Genomic DNA, 12,500 nt, shown 5'->3' on the forward strand with positions numbered 1-12,500 from the left:
ATGAGCACTTCCTAGCCCTTCATCAGTCGAGCCCATACAATCAATGATTACTTTTAGTTTTGCACCAAGAAGAGAGAAGAAACTACCTGAAACAGCCTTCCTGTCAGACTAATCAAATACCTGATTGACTGCTTTTTATACTGAGGATGACTGACTGGGTTACTCTGAGGATATGCCACTGACTAGTCTCACTAAATGACCAACACAGTACACTTTCTGAGGAAAGAAAAAGACTGAGACGAGTGACTTTCAAAGCCGTTATTATACAGTGCTCAAAATTTAAAAAAATTCCAGGTTGTCGCTTTTTTCAAAAGCCGGGCAACTAAACCCGCAAATTTGGTTGCCCTGATAAATGCTTGGTTGCCCATTGGGAAATCCCATACGATTAATGCAGGTCGTGCTGAGATACAATTGCATGGCGTTGGAGCTTGAGTATCCCATAGTTCCAAGTGTGTCCCTGTGGTTTGTTTTTTTGTTTGTTTTTGTGTGGAAATTCAGCTTTTTCAAAATGGAGTCTTTGCTTTCCATCGCCACATACATGTTTGTGACATCGTCTCTTGAATTTTCCAATCTGACAATCTTTTGCAAAAACCACAGATATTTAAAACACGGAAAGGTGCTCAACTATCCGACAACCGATGAGTGAGTCGATCGGGTGCTGCTTAATATGTAATTTATTTTCTATTTTTGGCTGGGTTGTCCGCTGTTTTTTCTTCGGGCAGCCAACCTTTTCATTTTACCAAAAACTAGTTGCCGCTAATTTCGAGCACTGTCGTTATAGTTAATCATAAAAAGGCAGACTCAGTTTAATAATCAGTGATCTCAGTCAACGAGACTCACCCTCTTGGCCTAGAATTACAAGAGCATGATTGTAAACTGTTCTTCTTTTGGTGTCTGTTGGCTTTAAAATGATAGTATTGACTTAAAGTAGCGACTCCTATAATTTTGGACACATCTTACAGTGATGTTCAAGACTCGTTTCATCAAAAGCTTGAAATCAAGACTATTATCCTATTGATTCACGGACGTTTCCCTGCTAGCAGAGGTCTGATTCTTTTCTTTTGTGTTCGCTGGACTGATGAGTACACGAAAAGAGACCAGCTATGCTATGGGTCGAGACTCACTGTGTTGAGCATGCTCAGCGGTTACTTGGCGACTGAAACCTCATGTGATACTTCACGTTGCGTGGGCTCACTTAACAACAGTGGAATGCAAGGGACACAACCGGCTCAAGCCATTGTCAGCAAACATATCGTGGGGCATGCGGTTTGAAGACTGCCGTCCAAGGTTGTGGGCGGCGGTTATCAAAGTGAGTTTTGACCCATGGCAGAAGTCTCTTTTCCTGTACTCATGCTCATCAGCCCAGCGAACGCAAAAAAAAAAAAGACTTCTTCTAGCAAGGAACCCGGGAGTGAGACTTAACATATTTTACTCTGTCTAACGCCAGACGATTTTACTCATCAACTGGGGGCGACCTAGGGCACTTAAGGTGACAATGGGTTATGGTTTTAATTTTTACAACTGGAATTCAAAATTAATGGTCAGCCATAGAAAAAAAGAAAAAAATTATGATGATGATGATGATGATGATAACAATAATATTAATAAAGCAGAAAAACCTAACTGCAAAGAAAAGGGAAAAATAACTTAAATCCATGTCCTGGACTTTTTCTATAATTATTATATTCTAGGTAAGATATTGTAGCATGTCGCTGTACAACTGCTTTTGATCTGATAGAGCTAATAAGAAATAACTATCATAATAATTATAATAAAACACCCTAATCAAAAACATATTAAAAACAAACAGTGGCTACAAACATAATGATAAAGTGCATTTTTACTTTTGAATCGACGTCAAAAGTAAGCCGATTTTACTTTTTACACGTTTTTGATGATGTTGAAATGGCCAAAGAGCAAGAATATTTTTAAAAAATCCTGAACAAATAGTTTTGACATCTCTAAATGTACTGTGAGGCTATAATTACAAGCTAAGCATGAAAAGTCTCACTACACATTTTCCTCTTCTCCACCTTGCCTAGTACAAGGGCTGGCCAAACTATCCTCCTTAATCAACAACATAAATTTCATAATGTAATGGCCATTTACCGTCATAGGTGAAGTAAAGGACAAACCAAATCATTTTTAAAATACCACCATCATAAAAAAGTAATTTACCGGTACTGGTCTCACGAGTTTCACATCAAGGATAATCATTTTTCTGTCTCAAGTTAGGTTCAATAGTTTCTCACTATCCCCCAACCCGTTTTCACCCAAATGAATACAGTGTTCAGGGCTTGAAATATTAGGGCCGGTCAACGGGCAATGTCCGCTCCAAAATGGGTTCTGTTTGGTCAAATCCTTGGATGACCGGACAATGTCCGGTCATTTACTCTTAAAGCTAGTAGTTCTAAATTACCCGGTAGGTTGTACATTATCCGCATTCATGAAAGAAAAAAAAGAAAAAGAAAGCAAAAGAAAGATACAACCAGACCACCTTTGACTACAGTAAAATTTCTGGTAGTTGCAAGTTTCCGCTTTGTCATCCATCAGTCATGAAATTAGCGGGTCTTCTGGCGTAGCGTGTCTTTGGGTGTGTATGCTAATAATTCTTACAGTCCGCGTGCAAGTTGCTACGAACTAATGTTGTGAACAAATGTAAGGAGCGAAACAAATGCCTCTTAACAGTCGTCTGAGTGCAAAGGTCCAGGCTACTCTCTAATAAAAATTCAAACGTGTATCTTAAAACTTAAGGCATAACCTTAATAAGTTAGCTTCTGTTATCACATGAGAATCAGCTCGATCGTAACCTTCAGCTTCATATATAACTTTGGAACGCTTTAAAATTTAGAAGCGATAGGCAGCGAACGTGTTCCAGTGCGCTTTGTCCCTAAGACAAAGCGGTTCGCAGATTTCTGCACCATTAAGTATCAAGATCAGTTGTAAACCTCTCCCCTGTTATTTTTTCTCTGTTATTTAGTGCTTTTAATCATATTTATATAATTATCTATTTGACTGTCTTTGTATTGTATGTCTGTTATTGTCACTGACCATCCTTGTAATTCAGCCTTTAGACTGCGAGAGGGATATCAATAAACTATTATTATTTATTATTATTGATAGTGGGAAGCACAAGCGTAATATTACGTCAAGTGTTTTTTTTCGATTTTACCATTTAATATTGTGGCTGTGCTGTGCTTCCCACGCCTCCTGTACTGATTGTGAGGCTGCTTTCTGCAATAAAAGCTCACTAAACGTACTTGCTTGATATTTAAAATAAGCATCATGCAGAGGGGGTAGAAGCACTTTTTTAAAAGTTACGACGTAATGCATATTTGATTGGACAAAATCGGGTCTTGTCCGAGCAAAAAACAGATTTGACCAGACAACTTGACCGGCGCCAGCCGAGAAATTATTTCAAGCGCTGGTGTTGCTTTCAGGTCTAATAACAAGCTATCCTGCTGATTATGTACAAACATTATAAACAGAGGATTGTTAAGGCAGAGCAATGATTCAAGTGGTGCACACGTTAGCAAGGAGCTCCAAGGACATTTTAATAATGATAATTAATAAACAATAATAAACAATAATAATAATAATAATAGTAGTAGTAGTAGTACAATGGATCTGTGTAAGAGTGTGTGTGTGGAATTGGATATTAGATGGAAAAAATAAAAGGAAATTAATGGCATTCATAAAAAGTGACCGACCTTTAGAACTTCTCCTGAACCAGGTCTATCTACTTCAGCTATAACTTTATAACTAATCTTTGCTTTCCACTTGTCCCCATTTGCTTGATTCCCACTGCCTTCAAACGATCCTGTCAATCACAATAGGTGAAAAAGAACCCAGAAAACTCATCACCTTACAAAGCAACAAATTGTTATAATAGGGGTAATAATAATAATAATAATAATAATAATAATAACAACAATAACAATAATAATAATAATAATAATAATAATAATAATAATGATAATAATGATAATAGCAACTTTAATTCAGACAATGGAAGGGAAGGATACCAGAGGTTATAAATCCCTATCTAAGGTATCCACCCACAGCAAGACGTAATTCACTAAGAGTCGATTTTTGATGAGGGAGGAAAACCAGAGTACCCAGGAAAAAACTCTCAGAGTCGGATTGAGGTCGACTGAAATTCAACCTACATACGACCCGAGGGCACAGTTGAACCAGGGTCACAGAGCCAGGAGGCGCGGTTGATAACCGCTAAATAAATTTAAAACTACCCTGACTCCCACAGCATTAATTGAACTAGGAATAAATATTCAAATGGGCTGAGTTTCAAAGAGTCTGAAAGTAAACTTTATCAATTAAAAAAGAGCTTCCAAAATATTAATAATTATTATAATAAAAACTAATACTTCTAGTCCTCCTACTGTCCTAAAACTACTACTGTTTATAACTGCCGCTGCTACATTTTCTAACAGACTGCTGAATGCACATGCATTGCTCATTCTTTACCTGGTAAACCTTGTTGCAGTGTGTATTGGAATGGATAAGCATAACAGCCCATTGGTATTCCATCTAAATGAAAAGACAACACATCCTAAATTCTGTTATGGGCTTGAGCTTCTATGTCAGGGAAATCTTCAACAATTTATCATTGTTATTATACATTGGTTTCACTATCTTATCATCAATTTTGATTCAGTGATGTCATATCTACGGGCAATACGTGTAGTTGGATTTAGCGACATTTATCAAGGCTTCTGTTTGTCTTATCTGCCTCATCACCTTTGGCTTCGAAATGTACTGCAAGCCTCAGCCTTGATAATTATTCTATTTCGTCATCAGCTAAGATCATTACGGAGTGGTGTGAGAGAGAGTGTAGCGCATGCGTCAATTCAGTTGTGTGGATCTTAAAGATCTTGAGTTGATCACGCCAGTTTATCATTTTCATCGTTCGTTTTTTGTATTTCAAGGGAGACATATACTGACCATTAACGCACGAATTTGAGGTTTTCTCCGGCTTCTTTTCATCACAAGAAGGATAAGTGATTATCTTACACTGAATTTCTGTCTTTTTTACATTTTTCCGTGTTTCCCACTCTTTTTTCATGAGGAAAGTATCTTGGCTATCGACGAGAACGTCGAAGCAGGAAAGCCTTGTTCAGCGGAATCAGCTGATTCCAAGGCAGGGGATAAAGTTTCAAAGACTCTCCTTTCAGTCTTAAGCACCATGCAGGAAAATTTATCTTCTTCTACCGATATGCTTCGTAAATCGCTCCAGAGCAAACATAGATCCAAGTCGCGCGATAGTGATGCAAGTTGTGATACCGAAGTAAATCCTCCCAAACGACTTAAACCTAACAGTGATTCACAAGAGTTCGGTCTCTCGGAGACGACGTCCGAGAAAGTTAAGGAGAGAGATTCAGAGAAAGCTAATAAACGAGCTTCAAAGAAAGCTGTTAACGAGAGAGCTTAAGAGAATGTAAAGAAAACAACTTCAGAAGCAGTTAATGTTGATAGCGACTCAAAATACGACCTCAATTCTGGCCCAGAGGAGGCCACAGATCCAGCAGCAAAAAGGACTGCTGTAGACAACGATGCTATAAGTCCATTTGGCTGTGACAGTACCAACTCAAATGAACCTGACGACTTGTTGACTGAAATTATTACCTCACTAACCTGTTCAGAAGAGGTTGGACCTCCTTTGTTAGACAAATAGGCCTAATTCACAATAGCCGCCATGTTGGTTTTCAAATCGTCGTGCAAATTAGCCATGTGTTATGCTGGGGGGCAAACATTGGAAAAAAGGCAAATTGCGGAAAATCGGCTTGTCGAAATGTAACATTGCTAAAAGTACATTTTAGAATTTAGAATTAAGTACCTTTAATAGTAATTTCATATCTTTTGATTGCCTTTGACATTTTGACTTGCTACTTAGTTATCTGCTCATTTTTCACTAAGAAAAACGTCGAAGTAACTTTTAATGTGTAATGATCGTATTTTACTGCTTAGGTGATAAACATTCAACGAACGTGAAAGAAATCATCTGTGTGGCTAAGATGTTCGTTATAACCTCTCAAACTTGTGTTGTTTGCCCCCTCAGAAGTTTGTAGCTAATTTGCATGATAATAGCAAATCCAACATGGCGGCCATCGTGAATAAGGTCTATTGTCAAAAGTTGTCAATGACAAATTTCAAGCCGAGTACATGCAGTGCAGACAAATGCAAAGAAATCCTTCACAAATATAGAGTACCCAGTAATTGTTCAGAGTTGTTGGTTGTTAGAGTGTAACCTGTGATATGGGAAAACTCAGCTCAAAGGGCAGACATACATGTAATGAGTCAGAATGTCGATAAGTATTGCAAGACTTTTTTTTAATTTAAGTGTCCAGTGCACATTCAAGGAATCGTCCTTTAAGAGAAGGGATGCCATTCGTCCTTACTTGAATCCTGAAGCAAGCCTTTTCTAGAACCCTCAAAACTTTACAGGAACTTAGAGCAACAAGAAAAAATATGAACAGCATTCGATCTGACAATAACAGGGCTAATGCCACTTTCAAGAATCGCAGCAACGGCCCAATGAGAGGAAAATTAATGAGCATTTCAGAGATAATAAGAATATTAGTTAATCTTTTTAGGAAACAGAGGGGGGAATCATTATGACCCCAAGTTGCTTTTTGTGATTGGTCATCGGGCTCCCATGGGAGTCTCATTCGTGAGAAATTCAATCTAAAAATATATCGGAATAAAAAGTAGCAAGATAAAAACATGACGTTTTGGCGACGACATGTAACCAATTTATCAAATGCAAATTACTGCAAGTTTAATAGGTAACGTTATATAAAGGATAGAGAGTGGGAAAACACATTAGAATAAATGAGGCGGGGATAAACAAAAGTCTTGATGACAGTTGACTAAAGTTTTTTTGTAAATTTCTTCTTTTGTTGGAACTGGCTCTGCTGCTGGTATGTTCTGGGGGGATTGGGTCACCGGACCGGAACAGCCTTTTTTTTTTTAGGGAAAAGGTAGTCTAAAAATAGATCGGGCTGTAAAAATGCTTTGAAATAGGCTTAGTGATTGGAAGTTGTTTGCTCCTAGACACAGGCTCCTGGTCCTACCCAACTGACGAAAAAGTGTGTGTAATCATGCATTTAAGGGAATACCTGACAAGGACAAGTACTTATCATGCCAACAGTAGTCAACTTCTTGTCAGTTATGTTAAGCCACATGGGTCGGTCTGCAGGGATACCATCTCCAGGGGGTGTAGGACAGTTTTGTCATCCACAGGTGTTGATGTATCAAAATTCAAAGCCCACAGTACAAGAGCTGCATCAACTTCTTTCCTTGTTGATCACAACACAAACATTAAGGGTATATATAATGTATCATGTTAACTGCACAATAGTCTCGAAAGACGACTTTTCAACGCTTTTAACACAAACCATCCGAATCAGAATTTAACTTTGGAGATTCCATTATAACAGCGGCTGCACAAGAAAAATCTTAAATTTTTGCCCCTGCAGATCAGTAGCGATTTTACTGTAGGGACCATTTTTCAAATACAGTTCTTTGAAGACGCCTCCAAACATACCTGTTACACTGTTGTAGAGCAATAATCTTGATATTGCTCGTGACGATTGTTCATGACAATTCGAAGCGTTGCTTCCATTTTCAGGTTGCGTTTACCAGTTATTAAAGTTAATGTTAATGTAATAATTATTTATTTTTGTAATTCCTTTTTTCGTTGTGCATGTATGTTCCACATGTGGACAATAATGCCTCCATGACCGCTTTAAAATCTCGTACCACTCTGTAACGACCTTAGCTGATGACCAAACGAGACTTACCTGTAAGTCAAAGGTTGATTTGGATTCTATGAGTCATCAGCCGGGAGTGTAGGAGTTGGTACGCCCTCTCTATGACTTTTAGTATAATTATTGCTGTATCCCGCCCCTGATTCTTAGCTTCTTCCTTGTCACTGAGTTCATTGGCGCTCTAAAGCCCGAATCGACGTAATGCGTTACACTCTCTCTCATACCAACTCCTACGATCTCTGCTGATGACTCATATAATCTGAATGAACCTTCGACGTACAGTACACGTAAGTCTCGATTAATTTTCGCTATTGATGCTAAACCTAATCCAATAAAAAAATCATTGTTAATTATCATCTCAAAAACTGAAAATTAAAAACTTCTGATCATCAATGGAAAGAGTCAAAGGATGTGACATCCTTTTTGGATTTTAATGATACAAGCTGGGTGACCAATGTGGTAGGACCAAATTCATACTAAAGTAGCAATAAATAATTAACACACTGCTCAGTGTGCAGTACTCCTGACAATAAACATTATTTCAGGAAAATTTCAAGGAATGCCCAAACCAAAGAAATTAATGCATTCCTAGAAAATAATATTACAGTTAGTACATGCATTAGTCAAATAGTCAGTAACTGCATCTGCTAACTTTAGCTTCATTCAGAGATCTTGAGGAATTAAATCTTACTGTATGCAACTTTGTTTTCTCAAATTGCTCTACTTATTTTTTTATTTAATTGGCCAGCAAGCATAATTCTATATTGAACTGAAAAAAATACAGGCTGTAACTTAGGTACAGTCATGAAACATGGTTAGTGAGATCAGAGAACTTGTAGATGACCACACTCGTCACATGTGCAGGATATGTAACTTGTTTCATTGAATGTCATTCACCTCTATTTAGGTAGCATGAGATTTCAAAATTGACTTATGATAATATTTACTCATTAAAAATAATAAAAATAGGCACGCATTGCCTACGTGTGGTAGTGCAGTAACTTGACACTTTGCTTTATTCCATAACTGGCGACTGAGCTGCCAGGATATTCCAGTTGCATAATAATTTGTAGCCCTAATAGTACACATTAGTATCACCCCACTAGTGGACTAATGCAAATCCTGCATTTTAATTGGCTATTAGTAATAGTCCTCGAGTAGCGAAAAGTGTGGCGCTTTCTTTCATTTTATTCCCAAATAAATATTTCTCCAACTTGCATTTGCTAACTTAATTATTGCCTTTTCTGTCCGCCTAGTTGGGTGATACTAAAACAATAATTAGTCAGGCCCTTTGCCCTCAACGGCCACGACTCAATAGCCACCTCATGGGCTATTGACCCATAGCCCTTGTGGGCTATGACAAGGGCTATGGGTCTAATTGTTAAATATTGTCTTGGTATCATAACTCATCAAAGTGCTATGGTAGATGTCTTAGGTAAATAGCCCCCTGAGAAGACATGTGGTTAGTCACCCAGAAAGATTAAATAAAATAAAAGCCTAGGGAATCAAGAAACATTGCCTTCGAGCCTGACATGAGGTAATTCCATCATTTTGGAATTAGAAGCAGCTTTATTATTCATCAGCATCACAAATTCTTGCCAATTAATTGGGGCTACTTCGATGAAATTCAAGCATGCTTCCAACAGACCTGTTTATTTTCATGATTTAAGCACGCGCTGTGGGCCTATTGCCACCATGGACTTACACTCTTAGACTTATGCTCTTACACTCTTACAACCTAGCTGGTGACATAGTGTGTAGTTAGAGTGCACTACCACAAAATAGTGTACAGTGTACTACTTACCATGATATTCAATAAGTCTTAACTCAGCTCTAAACATATCCCTTCTTGACTGTTTGGTTTTGGTTATCGTTACTGGCATTCTCGTTGCTTCATCTTGTTGTACCTCTCTGTATTCCCATTCACCTAGGTTATTTAATAAGTAATTATTATCATAAAATTAATTATTACCAGTTAGCACTGTGACAGTATTGCACAAGACATCAACAAAGTAATTCTAATTTGGCACAGCACTGTCAGCTCTGTCTAAGCTGCAAGGAGAAGCACTCCTAAATTTCTCATATTTTGCTGTTTACACTGTACGTCCCTGGTACACTCTTTTACAATCAATTTTTGTCAAAAATAGTCTGCAAGCTAACACTGACTACAAAACAAAAATCTGACTCTGGAGTAATGAGAATGAAATCAAAATGTTCTACCCTCTGCAAGACTTAAGTGGACTTACTAATGATGAAAATATCGATTTTTTTTTTCCTAAAGTTGGATTTCAAAACTATGTTTAATTAATTTAACTAAACACTAAGTGATTCAAGTTTTAAGCCTTACTTTCAAAAAGTTTAACTGGAATTTTCCTATTTAATGGTCTGCCATTACTAACTTTACAATCTCGAGAGAGCTGGATCGAGTAGAAAATGACGTCAAGACTCACTAGTTTAAGAATGCAATGCATTTGAACGTGACTGATTTAATATGCAGCAAAGGAAATTCCGGCTTTCAGATTTTAAACCTGTGTACGTTTTGCATAGTTGCATTAATTACAGTCATATGTAACTGTGTTTGCACACTGAAATTTAAGCCATTGAGTGAATGGCGTCACTTTTCCCTACATGTAGATCCCCTAACCCTCTAAAGTCCAGTCGGTCATTCTTGAACTTGAGTAATGCCAGACCGTGAACTCAAAAACTTTCACACAAAGTAAACAGCCTTTGGATAAAAACCAAAGCTCAAAATTTTGCCAGCCACGTGAAAATATGCAAACACACTTTCGAAATCTGAAGGAAAAAGCAAGTGATTTTTTGATTATGAAAGTACCACTTCAACAAAGGATACAGTATGTACATAGTTAAACTTAATTAATTATACAGTTCTGTATGTTATATCATGGCATTAAAAAAATAAAAGGACATTCCCTAACAGTTCCACTTTAATTTACTTTGAACAGTTTTAATGATCACCACACTAAATTATAGAACAGTTTTAATTACTCTCTCTGTAAAGGCCAACACTATAGGTCTAGCTGGACCTCACACTGTCTGCTCTATTAGAAGGAGACTTGACATCTAGTAATGCTGAATCAAAAATACTTTTGTGCAAAATGGCAAGTGAATAGCTTTAAACTGGGATTTGAGAAATTAATTTAAAGACTTCATAATTCCAGCAAGATCTGAGAGCACATTTTGTAAATACCAGGTAGAGGTACATGTCTCAGACAGTTGATTTGATAATTTTACTATTACAGTATAATATGAGGCAGCATAATTAACGGTATATGACTGTACTGTAAAATCATGCACAATGAAAATGTAATTTCAAGACATCTGTATTATGAAGGTTGTCTGAGCCAAGTAAAATTTAATTAAGAACCAATGAAACAAGTTTTGAATCAGTTTAACAACAATGTAATAGTCACGAAATATAATTTGCTGACTCACATTTTTCACACCCTCTAAATTTGAGGTTTACTCCTCTGCAAGGATCTGTACCGCATATCCACAAATACACTGTTCTGAAATATATTTTTAAAGAAAAGGGAAATTAACAAACATTAAATTTTATGGCATGCTCCTCAAATACAGAACCATAACCCCAACACAAGGAATTTGGTTGGTTGGTTGGTTGGCCTTTGAGCCCCCCCCCCCCCCCCCCCCACCCCCACCTTTTTTCTGGATTCTTCCAAAATATGCTCAGTCAACATGTTCCCCTGTAGGTATCCCTCCCCCAGTTACCAAAATAATAATGATTCTGGAACAAGCCACAGAAAATTAAAATTATTATCCTATTTCTGAATGAAGTTAAAAACAGTCACTCATGCCAGTTACATCCAACAAGGTGTCTAATTTTGCTGAGCACGCAAAAGTTTAGCAAATAATCCTCATGCACCTATGTGAAATGAGCACTAGGCTGCATTGGAAATAAAACTGTATTACCAGTAATAAAATTACTGCAGCAGCTTCATTTTTTCCTTAAAATGCAAAATGCAAGGACATAACAAAGAGATTACAGGTGTAAACATTGCAAGATTACAGCTATCTTCCAATACGAAATCAAGCCAGTATTACAGGTATCAGTTTTGTATGGCCTTAAGTACGTTATGTGTGTATCAAATTTGGTGTACCAAAATTTGCATAATTAATATCAAGTTTGTGTGAATGGTATTTAAAATTGAATGTACATCTCCTATTTCATTTTGTTTGGCCTTCAGGATCAAACCGGCTCACACCAGTTATTCATTTCTGGGGTAGGTTGTGACTAAACTTAGCTTAAATATAATAAAAGATTTGGCCAAGTCTAAAAGCAGAGCTTCAAGGTTATTAATTTATTCTTACAATAAAGTTAACCTGGCTTGAAACTGCGATCCAGTCAAAACCCAGTACCTAGTCATGAGCGGTCAACTTAAAAAACAAGAGCTGATGCATGACCTCGATAAGCTCTAAACTTGAACCCACGATAATATGGTGATACTGGTCAGGCGAGGATGATACCTTGTTTTGACCATATGTATGTCAATTTTAAAACCATAACATAGATGTCCAATATATCAAAGATGTACACGCCCACAAGCGATACCGCTAGTCATGATTACCACAAGAAAAGCAACCCATGGGTTCCTACTTGTATGAGTCAGTATGGTGCTCCACTTGGGGGCTCCTTCAATAGGCCGCCATGAGAGCTCCACTATAGATTAGTCTACT

At 37.4% G+C, this 12,500-nt stretch overlaps 1 protein-coding gene across 2 annotated transcripts in view; it reads right to left on the bottom strand.

Moving 5' to 3' along the window:
- Positions 1–12,500, bottom strand: part of LOC137971962 (arrestin domain-containing protein A-like) — a 51,009-nt gene that overhangs the window by 31,873 nt on the left and 6,636 nt on the right. For both annotated transcript variants that reach the window (XM_068818711.1, XM_068818712.1), the window contains exons 2-5: positions 11,241–11,314; positions 9,592–9,714; positions 4,486–4,548; positions 3,711–3,820 (exon numbers count right to left, since the gene is read on the bottom strand). In XM_068818711.1, coding sequence (XP_068674812.1) covers positions 3,711–3,820; positions 4,486–4,548; positions 9,592–9,714; positions 11,241–11,314 — 370 coding nt within the window. The remainder of the gene's footprint in view (positions 1–3,710; positions 3,821–4,485; positions 4,549–9,591; positions 9,715–11,240; positions 11,315–12,500) is intronic.

The sequence above is a fragment of the Montipora foliosa genome, chromosome 9 (genome assembly GCF_036669935.1).
Source record: "Montipora foliosa isolate CH-2021 chromosome 9, ASM3666993v2, whole genome shotgun sequence".
Taxonomy (NCBI): domain Eukaryota; kingdom Metazoa; phylum Cnidaria; class Anthozoa; order Scleractinia; family Acroporidae; genus Montipora; species Montipora foliosa.